The sequence below is a fragment of the Quercus suber genome, unplaced genomic scaffold, assembly GCF_002906115.3.
Source record: "Quercus suber isolate HL8 unplaced genomic scaffold, Cork oak 2.0 scaffold_106, whole genome shotgun sequence".
Taxonomy (NCBI): domain Eukaryota; kingdom Viridiplantae; phylum Streptophyta; class Magnoliopsida; order Fagales; family Fagaceae; genus Quercus; species Quercus suber.
The window spans coordinates 916,395-939,201 of record NW_027069571.1 but is presented as its reverse complement, the minus strand read 5'-3'; the positions used below and the strand labels follow the sequence as shown (position 1 = coordinate 939,201).

Sequence of the window (22,807 nt, the reverse complement as noted above, 5' to 3'; positions counted from 1 at the left end):
CAAGTTTATTATAGTAATTGTGTAAATTTACACTGACACTATTTATTTTATATTTAGTTTTTTTTTTCTTTACTTATTTTGAGGACGAAGGAGAAAAGCATATTCTAGTTGTTATGGGTGAAAAAGAAAAACAATTAAAAAAAATAAAATTGATATTTTAATAAAATGTAGTATAAAATAGATAATATGTGTAGGGACTCGGTTTAGGAAAGTTCCCCAACAATACATTTTTAAAGAGTGGGTCGAAGGGTTAGGCCCTCACAGACTAACAACGGAGCACAAGCCACCTTTTTCCATTGAAGGGGAGTGAGCCCAACTTACAACTAAGGGCAGCTCCTTGGCCCTCGTCCGAGGAGGTTCCCCCCCTGAAACCAACATGACCTCCGAGTCATTCTATGTCCTCCTCTTGAGTAATGAAAAATCCCCCCCTAAACTGCTTTGCTCGCCTTTCTTATATGGTTCTCTCCCTCCTATCCTCTTCTTCCTTCTGTTGATCATCCATTGGCCTTCCCTCTGACCGTCCATCCTATCAGAGGCCTCATCCGTACTCGAGTGGCTCACAATAATCAATGTTACCCTGTCAAGGGGTTACATCCCCATTAATGCGGCCAGGGGAGTTAGATCAGCGCATTCAATGCAGAGGTGACAGCTCGCCTAAGGCTTGCTCCTTCGCCGTGCTCCCGGCACCAACGCGTGGCACTGGACCCTCTCCTCCTCGGATATTCAAGAAGTTCCCTCTTTGGCGGGGTGGTGCTCGTGTTCTTCCGAGGTCTCGGATGTCCAAGGACGGGGCCATCCTCAGATATGCTCCTCAGGGGTCGGTCCTCATGCTTCCATCCTCGGACCCCTCATGCATCCTCGGAGCGGGCCCTTGGGCCTAGCCTGGAGTGGGCCAAGGCTATTTGATTTTCTGGCCCTACAATAGCCCCTCAAAATCTTGCTACACGCATCCTCGGGTGGGGAGAAGGATTTTGACATCCTCGGGCTCGTTCCGTGCCCAGTCAAGCCTTACCCCCCATCAGCACTAGGGTCTATTCATCTGCCTAAGGCACGTTGCTGACGTTTCGGAGCGCATAACGTGCCCATCATTAAATTCAAGCGGCTCTGTGCTCCCCACGTCTAACGAGGCATTACCAATCCAACGGTGGAGGTTTGTCTCGCATTTATGGGCGGAAAAACCCGCATGGCTCTTCGATTTGGGGTATAAATACCCATACGAACCGCTTATTCCTGTTCTTTATTTGCAATCAAGAATTCTCGCGCGTCCTTCCTGAATTCAGCCACACTCTCACTTACATCTCCAACACAAAAAGCCTGTTCGAGGAGCTCCTCCTCTTCCCAGTAAGTCGCTTTATCCCTCTCTGAGCTCTCTCCCTCTTTACCCCTTCTTCTCCTTCACCTGTTCTTTCTTAGTTCCTTTAGGCGTCAACTGGGATGGGTAGGTTTAAGAAATACGTCTACACTGAGGAGGCGATGGAGAAATTCATCGCCGACTATAGAATTCCCAACAATGTAGGTCTGAGATATTGTGAGGATGGGGATTGGCTCTTACAAAGACGGGAGGGCGAAGTGGCAATTCCCATTGTCGCCTTCCTCGAAGGGGGGATGAGGATCCCTATTGGGCCGGTGATGAGGGACTACCTCACGCACTTTCGGTTGGCCCCTACCCAGTGTGGAATAAACGTCTTTAGGATTTTAGGCTGTGTGGACGCCCTGAACGAGAAGATGGGGCTAAGGTTGACCCACCATGACGTGAACTGGTGCTACAACCTTCAGCTCCTTAAGGGCAAGTCTTATTAGCTGAAGACGAGGGATGACAGGGTGCGGCTCATCTAGTGCCTCCCTGAGTCCAGCAAGGGGCTAAACGAGGATTTCCTCATCGTGTCCGGGGAGTGGCACGATGGCCTTCACTACCTAACAACGGAGGGAATACCAAGTGGGGCAGTGGGAGTAGGAGGGGTTTCAAGTTCTCTTGTCTCTTTTCTTCCCCCCTCCCCCCCTTTTTTTTAATGTGGTGGTGTTTCCCCTTGCAAACCCGCACGCTTTTGAGCGCTACTTCCACTTGGTCAACCGGGAAGATTTACAGAAGGTGCTGAAGGCGTCGGTTTATATAAACGAGGACAACAATCAAGTTAGGGCTGCCCACAAAATCTTGGGGTATACTCCTGTCCAGAAATCATTCCCGGTTCCAAAGCATGTGATCCGAGCCAATGATCCTCGGCTTCAGAAAATTATTGTGATCGAGGACGGATTTCAGTACCCCGAGGGGCTCTCCGAACCAGAAGTTGTTACTGTAGCCGTCCCTTCTTCTTCCCAAGTATTCGCCGAGGCTGTCGAGGAGGATCCAGGGAGGGAGGAGGACACGTTCGACATTTTCGCCCAGCTTGATCAGTCAAGGCTTATGAAGGATAAGCCAGAGTCCTCGCAGGAGGAGGACAACACTCTGCGGCCGTCCAAGTAGCTTAAGATAGGCGGCAAAAGTCAGGACAGGCAGGTCGACACCACCTCGTCCGAGGCCCATGCCTGGCTCCCAGCCCCAATGCTCCATAGGGAGCCCTTGAAGGATGATGCCTCCCTTAGGGACTTCAACGAGGGCGAAGGCGCGTATGTGGCCGACGCACTGGAGAGTTGCCTGCTGCTCCCAGAGGACATGGCCGAGCTGGACTCTATAAGGAGTAAGCAGGTCTTCCTCAGCCTTAAGCGGTATCTGGGGATGGTAAGGACTAGAACTTCTACTCTCTTTCCTTTCCTCTCATTTTCCCTTTTTTCTTTTGAGTTGGGCTCATAGTGCATTGGCTACCCTTGCAGGCTATCCAGGCCGTCTATAGGTTGGAGGGGGCGGCCAACGACCAGGGGAAGGCCCTCGACCAGGAGCGTAATAGGCAGTTTCAGGCTACCCAGACCCTGAAGAACTCCGAGGCTGACCTTGCCAAGGCCCTAGAGGACTTGAAGGCGATGACCAGGGCTCGGGACAGTGCAGTGTCTGGCCTTGAGGGTGCCCAGAACCAGGCCAAGGAGCAGACGAGGCGCCTGGGCGAGGCAGAGGAGCAGCTGGGGATCGCGAGGGAGCTGATTGCCGATCTTCAAGCTAAGGTGGCCATGGCTAAGGGGGCCCAGAGGGAGGCAGAGTGGGCCAGAGAAGAGGCTCGGCGGGCTAAGGTCGAGGCGGATTTTGGCAAGGAGATGGCCCTGACTGCCAAGGAGGAGGCCGAGACTGCAGCCTATGCTGATGGGGTGGCTGAGGTAGAGGCTCTCTATAAAGCTCAAGTTCCGGGGGTATGTAGGCGATACTGCTCCCAGGTCTGGGCTGAGGCCCTCAAACGAGCTGGGGTGGAGGCCACATCCGACCTGTGGAAGGCGGAGAGCGTGTACTACCCCCCTGCTATCCGTGAGGCCGCCCGTTGCGCCTGTCAGTGCACTAATCCTTCCCACAGACGGCGCCAATTATAGGGACTCGGTTTAGGAAGGTTCCCCAACAATACATTTTTAGAGAGTGGGTCGAAGGGTTAGGCCCTCACAGACTAATAACGGAGCACAAGCCACCTTTTTCCATTGAAGGGAAGTGAGCCCAACTTACAACTAAGGGCAGCTCTTCGGCCTTCGTCCAAGGAGGTTCCCCCCCTGAAACCAACATGACCTCCGAGTCATTCTATGTCCTCCTCTTGAGTAATGAAAAATCCCCCCCTAAACTACTTTGCTCGCCTTTCTTATATGGTTCTCTCCCTCCTATCCCCTTCTTCCTTCTGTTGATCATCCATTGGCCTTCCCTCTGACCGTCCGTCCCGTCAGAGGCCTTATCCATACTCGAGTGGCTCACAATAATCAATGTTACCCTGTCAAGGGGTTACATCCCTATTAATGCGGCCAGGGGGGTTAGATCAGCGCATTCAATGTAGAGGTGACAGCTCGCCTAAGGCTTGCTCCTTCGCCGTGCTCCCGGCACCGATGTATGGCACTGGACCCTTTCCTCCTCGGATATTCAAGAAGTTCCCTCTTTGGCGGGGCGGTGCTCGTGTTCTTCCGAGGTCTCGGATGTCTGAGGACGGGGCCATCCTCGGATATGCTCCTCAGGGGTTGGTCCTCACGCTTCCATCCTCGGACCCCTCATGCATCCTCGGAGCGGGCCCTTGGGCCTGGCCTGGAGTGGGCCAAGGCTATCTGATTTTCTGGCCCCACAATATGATATGAGGTGTTTTGAAAAGAAAGTATGTAAAATAGAAAAAACAGATTCTTATACTAAAATAGACTAAAATTTTCACATGAATGAATGTGAATGCTCTAACAACCAAGGAAAACCTAAAAAACAAAAAACAAAGAAAGTTTCATATATGCCCTACCCAAGTTGGAATTGTGTCTAGTGCATCAATTACACCAGACACATTAAAATACGGACACATGTCCAAAATCTATATACCAACATTTTCACTGCACTGCCCTTTATCTATATCACTTTTTAATTATTATTTAATATTATCATTTAATATGTGTGGCTAGAGAATAATATGATGCTAAAAAGTAAAAACACAAGCTTGGAAGAAGTAATGAAACTATGGACCATTAATATGTCTTTTGCAATCATAATTCTTTGCATTAATGACATAATAAAGATGTCATTTTATTTATTTTTATTTCTTCCCAGATACCAATAATCTAAGGTGCTATTTCTTAGATTTCTCTTTTAAAATTCAGTCATGTGACTTTTTTCTCATGGGATGAAAGTGTACTTTTAGTTAAGTACTACCAAGGCCCTAAGGCCCTACCACCAAAAAAAAAAAAAAATGGTAAAAGGCTCCTCTTGCACTGTCAAATGCCCAAAATTTTATAAAAGTATATGTGTATGTGTAACTATATATATATATATATATATATTAGTGTTTGTGCACTTAAAAAAAAAATAGTGATATAAAGAATACCACAAATTTTATTATAAGCTTACAAATTGGCATGTTACGGATCACAAAAAAAGTAATTTAAACATTCATTAATTTAAACATAAACTTTGTTACATCATATTGTGAACATTTTGTAATGCTTTTATTGCATTTTTCCTTTTCATTTCTATTAAGACTCCCAAAATACGAGGCCAATAGAAACCTAACCCAATTGAAATCCTAAAATGTTTCAAGAAAATATTGCAAATGTATTAAATTATCAATTATATATTAATCTCTCATATTAGGTTGAGACTTTAATTTTTGTGAACTTATATCCTACAAAGCCATAAACCAAATAACATCTATTTCTCTCTCTTCAAAACAAGATATAAAATTAAAAATTAGATTACAACTTTATTAATTATGCATTGTCATAAATCCAAAATAAAGTATTTTTTAATCATAATATATTTTTATTTCTTTTTTTAAAAATTTATGGTTCAACTATGATATTCAATTCTCTATATGACATTAACATTAGTTTAATTGGTATTATTTATCAATATATATCAAATTAACCTTGATTTAATTGGTATTAAAATTTTTTGTTTAATTAGTAATTACATATAATAGGACCCACATAAAATTTTTGTCTTAGGTCCCAAATTATGTTAGGCCACTCCTGAGTACTGTCACATGGTTGAATTTTGCCTAAGTTTATTTATTTATTTTGAGAAAGAATTGCTAATCCAAATTCCAAATGCACTATTCATATTGGCGTATACCTTATGCGTTTGGAAATGATTGAAAATATTTTTTGTTCTTTACTTTTTGTCTCAACTTTTTTTTGCCAATAAATTTTTATTTTTATTTTTAAATAAACTATTTTTTTTTTCTAACATGTTTAACATACCGTGTCATGCTTACTTCTTTTGGCAATATAAAATTAACTCAGTCAGAGCACTAGCATTAAGGTGTGAAAACCCCCTAATTACTATTTTAGCCACCAAAACCCAAGAAAGAGCTCCATCCGGGGATGGGAATCCGAAATTGTTAAGCATCCGTGAACAGTGAGTTTTCATATTTACAACTAACTGTTCATCAAACTGCAAACAAATGTAATATATTTTATTCTTTTTCTTTTTCTCTTACTTTTTATCTCTCTCTCTTATTAGTTCTCTGCGCTCTCTCTCCCTTCTCCTTTCTCTCTTCTCCCTCAGCCCCTCTCACTGATTGAATCTCTCCTCTCTCAGCTCGCCTCCCCTGTAAATCATTTTGCTCACTGTAATAGAAAACGGTTCGGTTGTGGTTGTTTTTTGGTGGGTTTGGGTCGGCATTTGGGTCGGATTTGGGTTGCATTTGGGTGGTGTTTGGGTCAGCATTTGGGTGGAGATTGGGTGGTTGGATTTAGGTTCGGTGGTTGTGATTTGTTCCGATGGTTTGGGGGATTTATTCCGATGGGTTTGGTGGTGGGTTTTGGTGTTTGCTGGGTCTGTTTGGTGGTGAGTTTCGATGCTTACTGCGGTGAAGAAGATGATGAGGTAGAGTTGGTGCGAGCAAAGAGGTTTGGGAAGCTTGAACTCCAAGCCAGCGTAGTTGAGACGTCCGAGTCTAACTCGGTCGGAAGAGCTTTCTCCGAGGTGGGTGGCGGAGCGGTTCAGCTTGGGTTTGGATATTGGGTTTGAGAGAGGAGAGAGAGAGAGAGAGAGAGAGAGAGAGAGAGAGAGAGAGAGAGAGAGAGAGAGAGAGAGAGAGAGAGAGAGAGAGAGAGAGAGAGAGAGAGAGAGAGAGTTAAGGATTTGTCATTGTCAGTAGACTCAATATAAAATGAAGGAGAAAGTATACCATGTTTCGGTAATACCAACTTAGTATCTGTTTTGGTATTTCCTACCTAATAAATGAATGACATCTATTTCAAAAAATCATATTAGAATACTCCAATAAATGATTAATTTATCTTCCCAGTAGTTTTGTCAGTGTCATTATCATTTATTGAAGTAGTCTGAGGTGATTCTTTGAAACAGGTGTCACTCATTTATTGAGTAAGAAATACCAAACAAATGCTAAGTTGGTATTACCGAAACATGATATACTTTCTCAAAATGAAGAGGGAAGATGGACATGCCTTTTTTGCCAAATAGTATAATTTTAGGAAAAAAATTAGAAAAAAGCACAAGGTCAAACTTATTTAGTTATGTTAACATGTTTTTTGGAACTTGAATTTGTCAAACTCGAGTTCCAATGAAACTCGAGTTTATCAAACCCAAGTTCAAGCATTATGGCAATTTGATCAAACATATATAATACTTGGAACTTGAGTTTGAAAACATGCTACATAACTAAATAAGTTTGACCATGTGCTATTTAGCAAATTTTTCTAAACAAACATGTAAAAGATAGGAAAGAAGCATTTAGTGGCATTCTTGGCTATAGAAAATTAGTATACGTGTGTAAACACTTCCCATTACTTAAATGGCTCAAAGCAGTATCCGGCTTAATTCATATTCCCACCAACACACTGTTGAAACTTGAAAATGAGATAAGATTTTTTTTTTTTTTTGAGCAAAAAAAGAAAAAAGGAAAAAGAAAATGAGATAACATGCTTTGGCAGTGGGTTGCTAACGAGTGTACCTATGGCACTAGTTAAAAATATAATTAAAAAAATTTTATATAATTTTTATGAAAAATAAAAAATATGTTAAAATATTAATTTTTTTTTTTATAAAAACTTTTTTAAAGTGAACTGTTTACCAGTGCTCTAAAGACGCTCGTTAACATAATCATTTATTAAAATAATATAATTACACAATAAAACAATATAAAAATAAAATAATATTCTCAAACTTCCTCTCAACTAATTTTGGTCTCTCTTCCTATCTCTCTCTTAGCCACCCACTGCCACCACCCATAACCACCGCCGAGCAATTCAAACTCAATACCAATACCCAGTACCCAAACAAAAGCCAATACCCAAACCCAAACTCAAACTCAAAACCCAAACCATCCGGTATTGTCACCATAGATCAACCCACTGCCACCACCCACAACCACCATTGATCAACCAAATCGTACCACCCACCACCGCCGAGCAATTCAAACTCAATACCAATACCCAAAAAAAAGCCAATACGCAAACTCAAACCCAAACTTAAACCCAAAACCCAAACCACCCACTGCCAGAGCAACCCACTGCCACCACCGATCAACCAAATTGCACCACCCACCACCGCCGAGCAATTCAAACCCAACAAAAACCCAATATCCAAACCCAAGCTNAGAACCTTCCAATTTCTATGTTCGTACATTATGCTGATAATTATTATTATTTTGGAATTTGTTTGTACTGCTTTTAATAAAGTGAAATCTTATTTTCATTTTTTTTTTTTTTTTGCTAACTTTTCAAGGTAAATAAATATGAAGGTGACTTTTCCTGCAATCTCCATTTTAATTGTTTATTTGTCAGAGCATGATAAACTGGAATGTAATTCTATGAAATGCGTGATGACTATACACATACAAAGATACATGCACGTACTATACATAAAGTTTTTCGATAACATAATTTAACATATGTTATCTTATTATATATAATAAAAATATTAATATCAAATTAATTAAGTTTTATATAATTCAAAATATTTTTTCTCATCTAGTCAATTTTGTAAGCTGTGAATTATCTTTTAAATCATATTGATCACAATTAACATTTTTTAACGTTTAAACATTTTAGAACAATATTTTTTGTTAAATGATTTAGGTATTATATGGTTAAAGTTTACTAATATTTTTAAAAGTTATGAAACATATACAGAAACTAATTTATGTTAAATAATTTCGATAATAAATCTCACTTTATGTATCTCTAAATTTATTCAAGTTAATATAAGAAAGGAAGAAAGATATATATATATATATATATATATATATTTTTTTTTCTTTTTTCGTAGATGACAAATACAATAAAGATCTCTAATTCTTATCCATAAAATTCACAATTGTTTACTCCTTTCTTTTTTTTTTTGGTATTGTGGGGCCAGAAAATCAGATGGCCTTGGCCCACTCCAAGCCAGGCCCAAGGGCCCGCTCCGAGGATGCATGAGGGGTCCGAGGATGGAAGCTGAGGACCCCTGAGGAGCATATCCGAGGATGGCCCATCCATGGACATCTGAGACCTCGGAAGACCACGAGCACCGCCCCGCCAAAGAGGGAACTTCTTGAATATTCGAGGAGGAGAGGGTCCAGTGCCACGCGTCGGTGCCGGGAGCACGGCGAAGGAGCAAGCCTTAGGCGAGCTGTCACCTCTGCATTGAATGCGCTTATCTAACCCCCTGGCCGCATTAATGGGGGTGTAACCCCTTGACAGGGTAACATTGATTATTGTGAGCCACTTGAGTACGGGTGAGGCCTCTGATGGGACGGACGGTCAGAGGGAAGGCCAATAGATGATCAACAGAAGGAAGAAAGGGATAGGAGGGAAAGAACCATATAAAAAAGGCGAGCAAAGCAGTTTGGGAGAGAGGATTATTTGGAGGATGGAAGAGAAGGAGATAGAATGACTGGGAGGTCATGTCAGTTTCAGGGGGGGAACCTCCTCGGACGAGGGCCAAGGAGCTACCCTTAGTTGTAAGTTAGGTTCACTCCCCTTCAATGGAAAAAGGCGACTTATGCTCTGTTGTTAGTCTGAGAGGGCCTAACCCTTCGACCCACTCTCTAAAAATGTATTGCTGGGGAACCTTCCTAAACTGAGTCCCTACAATTGGCGCCGTCTGTAGGAAGGATTAGTGCACTGGCAGGCGTAACGGGCAATCGTTCCTAAGTAGTCATTTTACGGAAGGTTGGTGGCGAGGCATCAAACAAAAAAAAAAAAAACACAAACAAACATTGCAGAAAAGTAGAAGGTCCAAAAATAGAAGATTCAACAGAAAAAAAAAAAAAAAAAAAAAAGGAACTTTATATTATTTTATTAAACAGAAAAGTACAAGATACAAACAGAGGCTCAAGCAGGCGTGTTTTAAAACTAATTCTACAAGCTAATTCCACAAACAGAGGCCCAGGTGGACCTGTTCTAAAACTAGCTAGAGGGAATGGGGCTGAGGCTAGTATACTCCAAGGCCACCAACAAAGAGAGGAGCCGACGCAGGGGCACCGAGACGCCCTCCCTCATGATGTTCCCTTGATTCTCTCCAATCCGCACGAGCGTTGGCCGTTGGAGATGGTAACACTCGGGCACCAGCCATGACGAGATTTTGCACGTCTCCTCCGGCAGGGGCGCGCCCTGGGAGGAGCGTTAGGTACTTCAGGGACATCCCTCCTGGCCACCGTGCATGGCGCTATTAGGGTTACGCCTAGACTCTGCTGCGCTGGAGGCCTAGTGGGGGCTGCGGTCACAACGGCTCTTGGCCAGGACGGTAGGGCATTTGGCTTGTGTGTCCTCACCCCCGCCCAGGGCCGCCCCATCTCTTCCAACTCTGGTCACAATCCTGGCAGGGTTATTGAAGGGGCTCGGGGAGCTGAAGGGACGTGTTTCTAGTTGTGTTAGGAAGTTCATGGAGTGCAGAGAAACGTTTCCCCCAGAAAGCCTTATATAAAGGTTGAAGACTGGTGGGAATTAATCCACATAAAGTTCGAAAAGAGAATTATCAACAGTACTAATCATGAGGGTACCACATCCCAAGCAGACCGTAGACCGCTGGATTTGTAGCAATTCGCGAGGATATTAATGAAGGCGTGTCTCGCGCATCGAAGCGTCAAGCGCGGAGCGCGAACGGCCAAGTGGCGCCTCGTAAATGAGGAAGATAGGAACTTGAATTGAAGACGAGGTCAATGCCACATGTAAGATCAAAGTCCGAACCACCCCTGCCCAAAGCACCGCAGAGTTAATAGTCCGACCCAAGGAGGAACCATCTCCAGTAAAGCGGTCTGAGGACAAACCCCTTCCTACAGAAGAATGGAAGTGTTAGACAGAACCAAGGCATTGCACGGTCCTCGGACTCAAGCCTATGGGGAAGCTAACCACTCGGCTATACCTGGGTACTAGACAGAACCAAGGTGTTGCATGGTCCTCGGACTCAAACCTGTGGGGAAACTAGATACTTACAGAAGAATGGAAGTGTTAGACAGAACCAAGGCATTGCATGGTCCCTGGACTCAAGCCTTTGGGAAGCTAACCACTCGGCTATACCTGGGTACTAGACAGAACCAAGGTGTTGCAAGGTCCTCGAACTCAAACCTATGGGGAAACTAGATACTTACAGAATAATGGAAGTGTTAGACAGAACCAAGGCATTGCATGGTCCTCGGACTCAAGCCTATGGGGAAACTAACCACTCGGCTATACCTGGGTACTAGACAGAACCAAGGTATTGCATGGTCCTCGGACCCAAACCTATGAGAAAACTAGATACTTACAGAAGAATGGAAGTGTTAGACAGAACCAAGGCATTGCATGGTCCTCGGACTCAAGCCTATAGGGAAACTAACTACTTCAAAATATCCTAAGTGTTAGACAGAACCAGGGCATTGCATGGTCCTCGGACTCAAGCCTATGGGGAAACTAACCACTCGGCTATACCTGGGTACTAGACAGAACCAAGGTATTGCATGGTCTTCGGACCCAAACCTATGGGGAAACTAGATACTTACAGAAGAATGGAAGTGTTAGACAGAACCAAGGCATTGCATGGTCCTCGGACTCAAGCCTATGGAGAAACTAACTACTTCAAAATATCCTAAGTGTTAGACAGAATCAGGGCATTGCATGGTCCTCGGACTTAAGCCTATGGGGAAGCTAACCACTCGGCTATACCTGAGTACTAGACAGAACCAAGGTATTGCATGGTCCTCGGACCCAAACCTATGGGGAAACTAGATACTTACAGAAGAATAGAAGTGTTAGACAGAACCAAGGTATTGCATGGTCCTCGGACTTAAGCCTATGGGGAAACTAACTACTTCAAAATATCCTAAGTGTTAGACAGAACCAGGGCATTGCATGGCCCTCGGACTCAAGCCTATGGGAAACTAACTACTTCAAAATATCTTAAGTTAGGAAATGATCGAAACCCTAACTAACCCTTGGACATAAGGGGACTGCCCATGCATACATTCTTGCCCCTTATCATTGTTACTGATGCAATTGGCCGACATATAATTCAAGCTAAAATCGTGCAAATAAAAAGAAAAGAGAGAAAGCAGGCAGCGTGTAAACAAATAAGCAATTAAAATAAATAGAAAGGGAAATTAAACTCTCATTACAACAAAGTGTCCATAGAAGTCGCATGGCAAGAGCCACCTTACATCAAAATAAAAGAGAGAAGAATAACAAAATAAAGTAAAATGACATAAAAGCATAGACAAATGTCAAGCAAGCGGCAAAAGCAGGATGAACCAAGACGCCAGGGAATCTGCTCCTTCTGCTCAGGCTGGACAGGGGCAACCTCTGAGTCCTCTGAGCCCTGGCCTAGGGGGACGGCCTGTAGGGGTATGGCGAGAATGGCTGCTTCCTCGGTGGTAGGGATTTGAGCATCGGATGGGGCCTCCGCTACCTCTTGGGGCACCTCCTCGCTCAGATTTTCCCTTAGTTCAGCAGCCTCCACCCCCTCAACAATCTCCCCAGCCTTAGCGCCATCAGGGGCGACCTCGCGGATAGCAGGGGGTAGTACACGCTCTCTGCCTTCCACAAGTCGGATGTGGGCTCCACCCCAGCTTGTTTGAGGGCCTCAACCCAGACCTGGGAGCAGTATCGCCTACATACCCCCGGAACTTGGGCTTTATAGAGAGCCTCTACCTCAGCCACCCCATCAGCGTAGGCTACAGTCTCGGCCTCCTCCTTGGCAGTCAGGCCATCTCCCTGCCAAAATCCGCCTCGACCTTAGCCGGCCGAACCTCCTATCTGGCCCACTCTGCTTCCCTCTGGGCCCCCTCAGCTGTGGCCACCTTAACTTGAAGATCGGCGATCAGCTCCCTCGCGATCCCCAGCTGCTCCTCCGCCCCGCCCAGGCGCCTCGTCTGCTCCTTGGCCTGGTTCTGGGCACCCTCAAGGCTAGACACTGCACTATCCCGCTCCAAAAAAAAAAAAAAAAAAATTTGGGATGTGTATATATATATATATATATTTCTTATATTAATGGGCTTCCCGTTATCCTATATATATATATATATATATATGAACCGCCATTGTTTAAGGACATTGCATTTGCAGCCTTGCAGGGTCCCTAAGCTAACCATTTTATGTAATTTATTTTTTGCTAAATAACCATATTATGTAATTTTCTTAGTGGTATATGGTCCTTTAGATTAGATTTATCAGTCAATAATTAAATTGGTATCATACAACTGCAGGCAAATGCGTGTCCATGGAGGAGGCTGGTCAAATTTAGTTTCTGGTCGTTAGCTCCATTTTGGTTCAAGCTACCTTTTTCATGGGAAATTAATTCGATTATATCAAATCTACACGACACGACTAGATTCTTCTTCACGGTTCAAACCAGCCACACAGATTTCCACAACATTCTCTATTTGACTGCCCCGAGATTTTGAAGAGCACCGAAAAAGAGGGAAAAAAAGCAAACTAATTAAGTGAATCTTTTGGGTTCTCACTGCATGGGGATGATGACTGATGAGTAGAAAACTTATCTCAGATTTGAGAAGTTATTTGAAATCAAATGATACTGTGTTAGTAATAAAAAATTCAATAATAATGAGAGAGAAGTGCGCAAAATATAATTACCAATTAACACCTTCGAAAGTATAATTACCAATTAACACCTTCGAAAGTAATTGTGAAATGTTGATTACGTTATTTTGCACCCACATCTTTCAATCATTGAATTTTAATATGACTAAAATAATATCATACTTTTCTTTTCTTTTAGAGTCATCTGGCCATGTTTCAACAAATCGATAGACATTGACAATTAATAAAACTGAAAAAAAAAAAAAAAAGAGTAAATACAGTGAAACTTTCGAGTTTCCATAACATATTATGCGTGAGGAAACTTCCCTCAGAATCAATGATGTCTTTGGCCGTGGTAAATGGTATGAACTATATATGAAGGGATTTTATATCATATCATATCCCATGCAACACGTAGACCATGTTTCAACCACTCGACAATTAATAACACTAAAAAAATAGGGAAGTCTGAAACTTTCGGTGGCTTTAGACCATGTTTCCGATGAATACTCCCGTTTTTCACAAGTCTTCTTTATCCAATTTTCACGTCCACTACCGTGTTAAGCAGAGATGAGAGAACCCACATATTATATATTAAAATAGAAAAATACAGAGTAGTGAAGCAAGAACACAAGAAATTATTATACAAACACTTTGTTTTAGTTTTTTTTTGGGATGGCTTGTTTCTCTCTGTTTGTTTTCTTTCTTCTCTCACACCTCTTTCTGCTTCACTCAGCTGAAGGAGTAAACAAAACACTCCAAACTTGTTCACCCTTTCAATGTGGAAAATTCGGTACCATTGGCTTTCCATTCACCAACATCTCTCAACCATTTTCCTTTTTATTGCCTATAAAATGTGACAAAATACCTCCAACGATCCAACTAGGGTTGAGTAGAGGACTATATGAAGTTATAAATATCTCTTACAGTTACACTAGCACCAAACAATCTACACGTATCAAGGACCTTTTACTTTCTAATGACTTGAGAAACCAAAAATGCGAATCCTTGACCAATTTTACTATTCCCAACTCTCCATTTATCTCTTTCAAACTTACCACACCCAGTCTGACCCTGTTTAAATGCAACCGCACTCTTGGTATTGCTTCCCCTAGAAATTTTACTTATACAAGCTGCGGAGACTATAATCTCTACTATAGCCATTCAAACGATAACTCTCCGAGTTTTCCTTCTGAATGTTCAATTATTCAGCTCCCAAAAAAAGAGCGTACAGATAATGATACACTGTTTTCACTCTTAAGTGCTGAGTTCGACCTTGAAGTGCATGTATCTGATGCTTGTAGCAGATGTTATGGTGGAGCAGGTCTATGTGTACTTGACAAGAATGGAAAATTCCAGTGTGCCATTGCAGAGAAAGGTATAGACATCGAATAACTCCAAAAATTTTGGGCCTACACACACATATATTGAAAATGCATGTAGAGTTCTTTACATATAAATTTATTTACATTCTTATGTTATGGTAAATCCTAATACAAGTGCTGCAAGTATTTCTGTTTCATGCCATGATGCATCCTAACGTGGCCCCCCCTCCCTCCAATCATGGCCCTTAAACCAAAATCTAACACAAATGGCATCACAAATTAGTCATCAGCCCACAAAATTTGATAAAAAATTGATATCCACAGTCCACAGATCAGCCCATTTTATCATGAGATATTGAAAAAAAAAATAGAAAAGAGAAAAGAGGCCAATAATATAGTTGTATAGACGAGAAAAATAGAGTCCAAGAGTCGAACGAGAAAATGGAGAGAGAGAGAGAGGCGGGGAGCTGCAACGCCGATGAACCACAAACCAAGATCGCTCCGCCACCAGCTACTCCTCAGTCCTCGCCTCGCCAGATCTGTGATTCTCAACTCCCATCTCACATTAAGTATTTCTCTCACTTCAAAGCCTATTTCTAATTTTCTGTTTGTGAATTGGTGAGTCTCTGTATTGTTGCCGGTGACTAACGTATATGTGTGTTTTGCTGAGCTGAGATGTGAGAAGCAAGATGTGGCAGTAGCCAGTAGTAGGGTAAAGTGTGGCAGACTATTTCTATGACTTTGTGTTTTGGAGACAGAGTTAGAATAAAGTAGTTAAGTTGTGTAATAGAAGGTAGTGTGTTATAAATTAAGGAAAATGTTAGAAAATACAAACTTTTTTAACAAAAGTTTTTATAAATTGTTGGTGTGATAAGTAATTATTGGTAAAAAAAAAAAATGATTTTATTAGTGGGTTTAGATAAAAATTAGTAAAAAGTTGACTACAACAATAATTTGTAAAAATATTGTAAAATAGTTTGTACATGTAAGATTATCATAGTATCGGTAGTGGGGTAACAGTGTGTGTGGGGCAACAGGTGAGTGATAGTGTGAGTGTAGACCACGTGCTTGAATAATTTATATAATATGTTCTAACTATTTCTAATTAATACACTATTCTAACTATTTTTGAGATAGAGACAAAAAACTAATAAAATAAAAATGTAACACAAATATAACAAAATAAAATTGTCACACTTGCCCACATTGCTAACTTAGAAATGCTATAACTAATTGATTGAAAACTAATAAATCTATAAATTGGGAAGTATGAAATTTATAATTAATGCATCATGCATATCAACTACATTATTGTATTTGTCTTTACATAGTAACAATAATTAGTCCTTTTTGTGAAATAATAAACGTGATTCTTATTTGATTTGTGTCACTGTCTTTATTGGTAGATGATTGCATTGTAATGTATTAAGAAATAATGATTTTGTTTTGTATTTTTGTTCAAAATTTGTTAATACTAAATTGATGCTTATTTGGAGCTTTATAATTTTTTTTTTTTTTTGGCACTTACACTCGAGCCCCCTAACTAGAAATCCTAGTTTCATTCTTGCTTGCCTGCACTATACATGATGCATCCTAAGGGGCACCAAATACACAAGCATTGCCTGCCCATACGGGCTGGTTTGGATTGGGTTGGGCATGTGCTAGACTGTGATTAATGATGATGAAGACATACTCAAGTATTTTATAGTATTTAACATCACGGCCTGTGGACCTATTTTTAAGGTGGTTGTGGTGAGTCAAATTGTGGCCCGCCAAAAAAAACCCCCTCTCATAATTATGCTTCTGCAACTCGAACTTATGTCCTTGGCTTTGATACCATTTGCCAGAACATGAGTTATGTCACTTTATTTCAAAACCAATTGGTAATGAGGAAGAAAAACTCGAATTCTTTATAACGTTCGACATTGGATCCCCCAATATATTCAAATTAAATCCTTTTAGATTAATAGAAAAAGTAAAAAAGAATGAACTTTCTTGTTATAAAATCTATATCAAATAATTGTAGACGGATCTTCCTTGTTCTTTTTTAAATACTATCGGGATTATAATAATAAAAAATAACAATTAAAAAAAAATGGCTCTGTTAATTTGTTACATTAAAATTTATTATTATTATTCAACTAACAGTGATGTTCTTTGGTGCTTTAGATACAAGGCGTCAGAAATTGAAAGCGATGGTGATAGGTAACATACTTCTTTAATCAAATTGTTTTGTTGATACTAATATACACATGTTTGCTTGGATAGCATATCCTATATAGAACGCAAATGATTCTGTATGGAAGTGATCTAACTGTCTTCAACACATAAAATGTGACCCCTTTTTTACCCCTTCACACAGTATGTCTAATAGTAATTATTGTATATTCATGCAATGATATAAGGTTCCACTCTCAGTTTTTTATGGTTCAATACGATGTATCAGTTATATGGATGGAATCCATTAGTACAATAGCTAAAATTTTCCAATAGTTCGTGATTTTCCACCAAGGCTCCCTATCTCCTGTCAATCAAAACCTAACTCCTTTATTCTACTTAAGGTAATAGATGCCAAATCATCCTTAGCATTTGCTTCTTCATTGTTAGTCATTTGTCACCACAAAGAAAATGCATTTTTATTGAGGGGCTCAAGACATTGTAAAATGCAATTTTATTGAGGCTCGAGACATTATCAATAAGTAGTTTTGAGTTTCTATCATGTCACCACATAACTTCATAAGCTTTTTTTTTTTTTTTTTTTTTTTTTTTTTTTATCACCACATAACTTCATAAGCTTTTTTTTTTTTTTTTTTTTTTTTTCAGTTACAATCACTTTATCTACTGGAATTGGAGCTCTGATGGTTATAGTCTGCTGCTTTTGGAGAAAGTTCTCATTAATTAAAATTATTAATTTTTGGAAGAAGAAAACTCTAACTCATAAGAGTGTCGAGGCCTTTCTAAGGAATCATGAACCTCTTGTTATTAGAAGATACAAATATTCAGATATAAAGTCAATGACCAAGTCCTTTAGTAATAAATTAGGCCAAGGGGGCTATGGTTGTGTCTATAAGGGGCAATTACAAGATGGTTGTTTTGTGGCAGTGAAGGTTTTGAAAGAATCGAAAGGTAATGGAGAGGAATTCATTAACGAGGTTGCAAGTATTAGTAGGACTTCCCATGTTAACATTGTCACTCTTAAGGGCTTTTGCTCTAAGGGATCTAAAAGAGCTCTTATCTATGAGCTTATGCCTAATGGATCTCTTGAGAAGTTCATATATAAAGGAAATCCTTCAAATTCTGATCATCAACTGGGGTGGGAAACATTATACAACATTGCAATTGGCATTGCACGAGGCTTAGAGTACTTGCATAGAGGTTGCAACACACAAATTTTGCATTTTGACATAAAGCCTCACAACATTCTATTAGATGAGAACTTCTGCCCAAAAATTTCTGATTTTGGCCTTGCAAAAATATTTCCTAGAGAAAAAAGTATTATATCAATGGTGGGTGCAAGGGGGACCACAGGATACATAGCTCCGGAAGTGTTTAGTAGAACTTTTGGAGGGATCTCTCACAAGTCAGACGTCTATAGCTATGGAATGATGGTCTTAGAAATGGTGGGAGGCCGAAAAAATGTTGATGTTACTATTGATTTTTCTAGTCAAATATATTTTCCACATTGGATTTACAAGCATCTTGAACTAAATGAAGAATTAGGACTGCTCCGCCTTTCAAAGGAAGGAGATGAAAACAGTGCAAGGAAGATGATAATAGTAAGTTTGTGGTGCATACAAACTGACCCCTCAAACCGACCATCAATGAGTAGAGTGGTAGAAATGTTGGAAGGGAGTCTCAACTCCTTGCAAATCCCCCCCAAACCTTTCCTGTTTTCTCCACCAAGAAGATCACCACAAGATTCTTCAACTGAAATGGTATCAATACAATAGGACTCTCTGTCCTAGATATAATACATCTCTTCTTTAAGGGAAACGTTGAATTTAGGAGGTATTGAACTTTGTGAACTGTATTTCGTTTTAGCTTGTCAGTGAACATTTTTTCATTATTACTTAAAATATTTGATGAAATATTTATGGCCTTAACAATGAAATCAGTAACGCTGACAGTCCAGTGCTAATTGAGAACTATGGTTTACTTAACAATACAATGAACACAAATAGTATCATAGGCAAACTATTAAGTTTTAGATTGGAGGATACATTTTATATCTTTTTTCCCTTTTCATCATGGAAAGTTGTGGACCTTATTTCTCTTGAGCGTTAGCTATTTCAAATTTTTATTCCTCAAACTGCATGAAATCTAGAAAATTGTGGACATATAATTTAAATTCCTCAATAGAATGGATCGGTAATATTGATCATTAAAACCAAAAATTTTAACAAATATCCAACTTTATTATTAAGAACACATAATTGGTAATGGATGCAATGTCAACATATATAAAGCTTAGTTGAACATATTAAAAAAAAAAGGCAACTTTTGTTTTCAGTTGAGATCTTGTAGTAACAATAATGATCCATAATGCATGAATCTTGATTCCCTATAAGAACCATGCATTTTCTCTATTGGATCATCAAAAGTTATGGCTCTTCTATGGTTGCTTTAAAATCTAGACTCGCTTCATTAAATTCAATCTCAGGATCTTGATTGGTGTTAGATTTCTTTTGTGTTGGCATATTCTATGTCAAAGTTTTGTTGTAATAAAACATTTGATTATTTTGTATATTGTGGATCAATTTGTAATTGGGTTGGGATTTCAAGAACTGAAATTGCAGTTGGACAAAAAGGAATTTCGATCTAGCAAATATGATTTGCTGTTCGGCAAAAAGGCATGTGAGAGAATTTTAAAAGAAGTTGAGGCAGTGATCTCGCAGGACACTTGGTAGACCGAAATGGTTAGAACTTGAGAGAATTTTGTTACAAACTCCTTTGCTGTTCCAACCTAAGTTCCGCCATTGATTTAGGAAGAACCAAAATTTTTCCCTACAATACATATTTAAGATATATGCTTTCCAAAGCTCAACTGAAACTATTCATTAATAGTGAGGGCAGCTCTCCTAGCAATTGAAGTTGCACCATGGTTCTAGCTTTGCCATTATCGAAGGTGATTCGTCTATTATACCATGTTCTCTCTCTAGTATTGTGGATGATGTGAAAACTATACTCTCTACTTTTGTTGCTTGGGACTTTGTCCATGTTGGCAAAGATGTTTATATTTTGGCCCATAGTGTGTGTTGGGTTAAATAAATTGACCATTTGCAATTAATTAATTAATTACTGAAGTTAATTAATTAGATCAAATTTCATGCAATAGCATGGTAGCACAAACAAGTCACCAAATAACTAAATGCAGCAGAAAATAAATTTGACACAGGTGATTTGTGTACGAATGGGGAAAACCATCGAGGCAAATCCCCACCGGGTGAATTTAAATGTACATTCTAAAGTAGGCTTAACTCATTATTTTGTATCTAATAGTGGTAATGACTTTTATTCCCACTGATGGGACAAGTTGATGATATGTAATTATATTTATTCAGACCTCCATTCTTTTGTGGCCAATGGGCGTTGTAATCATTGCATAGAGCTCTGACTTACTTTTAGAGTATTTTTAAAGAAATCATTATGATAATTCTTGATGTTAGTGCTTGATATAAATTATTTGGATTGAATTGTCAAAAAGGAAAAATCTACAAGTACTTTTGAGACGTTTTTCTCATGCTTTGGACCCTTTTCGATTTGGGGCGTGACAACTATGGTATTAGAGCTTAGGTCATGATTCTGTAGACTTTGAAATAGGAATTGATTTTGATATAAGTCAAAGCATTAATGGTTTAATGAATCATTTATTTAGTGCATTTGTTGAAGCTTCCACATGCTATTCCTTTATCCTTATCTAGCTTGTCTATGCTAACCTTCTATGTTGCTTTGTGATTTACTTGCTTTGTTTCTTGGGTATAGGTATAAGTACCTTTGTACACTATGCGTCTTAAAAAGAAAGCACGTAAAGTAAGGCACGTAGATGAGGTTACAGCTCCAAAACATGACCCTAGGCAACGCCAAGAGCGTGAGAGATCTATCACTCCTGATGGTGGTGAGATTGATAAGGTGGCAAACAGGATCTATGCTAAGATTGCTAGAGCGGTTCAAGGTGGTGAGCGTAGGAGGGAGGGTTGTTCTTTTGGGGATTTTCATAAGCAAAACCCTCCAACTTTTAATGTTGAACCTGACCCAATGGCAGCAAAGAATTGGCTGCTAAATATGGAAAAGTTATTGAGAGCTCTTGAATGCACTGATCCTCAAAAGGTGGTGTATGCTACTTTTGCTCTTCAAGATTCTGCTGTGAACTGGTGGATGAGCACTGAGCGCTTGTTGAGGATGGAGTTAGGAAAGGACACTTCTATTACTTGGGAGAAATTTAAGGAAGTCTTTAATGAGACTTATTTCCCTGATGTAGTTAGGGATTAAAAGGAGAGATAATTTTTTGATTTGGTTCAAGGGACTATGACTATGGACGAATATGTTGCAAAGTTTGTTGAGCTCTCCCGCTTTGCTCCCTATTTAATTCCAAATGGACCTAAGAAAGTAAGCAAGTTTCAAAAATGTCTTAATGATAAGATTCGCCTCCACATTATAGCCTCTGAGTTAGTACTTTTACTAAGATTGTGAAGCAATGAATCTTGAAGAGGACTTTAAGTGCAACCTTGATTCTAGGGAGGATGAAAAGAAGCAAGAACCCTTTTTTTTTCAACATGGAGAGGGTTCGGGGAAAATTTTCAAAAAGGGGTTCTTTAAGAAGTTTGGTAATGGGAATCATTCTTATGGGCAAGACAATGGTGCCTTGCCTCAATCAAGTGAAAAGAAGCTTTGCTCCCATTGTGATAGATTTCATAATGGTCATGCTTTTGGTGGAGTGAAGTTGTGCTACAATTGTAAGCAACTTGGGCACTTTGCTAGAGAATGCCCAATTGCTAAAGGCTCAAGTTCTTCTTTTTTGCCTCAAACTATTAAGGTTAATAACAATGGGAAGAAGGTGCAAGGTAGAATGTATGCATTGGCTGCTCAAGATGTTCAGGCCATAGACAACGTGGTGACAGGTATAGTTTCTTGCTCTCCGCACATGCTAGAAGAGTTCTTTTGAACTTGGTTCTATGCATTCTTTGTTTCTATTGCCTTACAAAAAGTTGTGATAAGAGCCTAGAACTCCTTGATTTTAAGTTATTAGCTTCTACCCCAATTGGTGATATTATATGGAATAATTTTGTGCTCAAGTCTTCTATCTTTTTATCGAGGGTAGAGAGTTATTGGCTAAAATGGTGTTACTAAATAAGCATGATTTTTATGTTATCCTAGGCATGGACCAGTTGGCTTCTTATCATGCTTGCATGCATTTTTAAGAAGAAGGATGAATCTATAAGGTTATGTACCAACTACCATGATCTAAATTGAGTTACCATTAAGAGTAAATATCATTTGCCTTGCAGTGATGATTTGCTTGACTAATGGCAAAGAGAACAAGTATTTTCTAAAATTGATCTTGTTTTGGTTACCAATAGTTGAAAATTTAAGACATACATACCAAAGGCACCCTTTTGGACTAGGTATGGTTATTATGAGTTTTTAATGATGCTATTTGGATTAGCTAATGCCCCTACTACCTTTATGGATTTGATGAATGTGGCATTTCATGATTACTTGGATCACTTTGTCATTGTGTTCATTGATGATATTTTGATTTATTCTAAGAGCCAAGAAGAGCATGAAGAACATTTGAGGATTGTTTTACAAATTCTAAGAGAATAAATTGTTTGCTAAATTGAGGAAATGTGAATTCTAGTGGAATCAAGTAATGTTGTTAGGTTATGTGATCTCTAAGGATGGAAATACATTGGATGTTGGAAGAATATAAGAAT

The 22,807-nt window shown here is 39.9% G+C and overlaps 2 protein-coding genes across 2 annotated transcripts in view; both read left to right on the top strand.

Annotated features, from left to right (window-relative positions):
* Positions 1–2,539: 2,539 nt before the first annotated feature.
* On the top strand, positions 2,540–18,823 carry LOC112001823 (LEAF RUST 10 DISEASE-RESISTANCE LOCUS RECEPTOR-LIKE PROTEIN KINASE-like 2.5). Its single transcript, XM_065775162.1, has 3 exons — positions 2,540–2,716; positions 2,809–3,409; positions 17,697–18,823. The coding sequence occupies exons 1-3, from the start codon at positions 2,540–2,542 to the stop codon at positions 18,821–18,823; spliced, it is 1,905 nt and encodes a 634-aa protein (XP_065631234.1).
* Positions 18,824–21,567: 2,744 nt separating this feature from the next.
* LOC112001824 (rust resistance kinase Lr10-like) overlaps positions 21,568–22,807 on the top strand; it is a 28,388-nt gene continuing 27,148 nt past the window's right edge. Inside the window, exons 1-2 of the mRNA XM_065775161.1 lie at positions 21,568–21,991; positions 22,537–22,673. Coding sequence (XP_065631233.1) covers positions 21,568–21,991; positions 22,537–22,673 — 561 coding nt within the window. The remainder of the gene's footprint in view (positions 21,992–22,536; positions 22,674–22,807) is intronic.

What these genes read in the sequence shown, in the direction of transcription:
- LOC112001823 (XM_065775162.1), top strand. Translation starts at nt 2,540, where the DNA reads ATGCTCCATAGGGAGCCCTTGAAGGATGATGCCTCCCTTAGGGACTTC. An exon ending in TTAAGCGGTATCTGGGGATG is followed by an intron (nt 2,717 to 2,808) that starts GTAAGGACTAGA and finishes CTACCCTTGCAG; the next exon opens with GCTATCCAGGCCGTCTATAG. An exon ending in TGAGGCCGCCCGTTGCGCCT is followed by an intron (nt 3,410 to 17,696) that starts GTCAGTGCACTA and finishes TTTTTTTTTCAG; the next exon opens with TTACAATCACTTTATCTACT.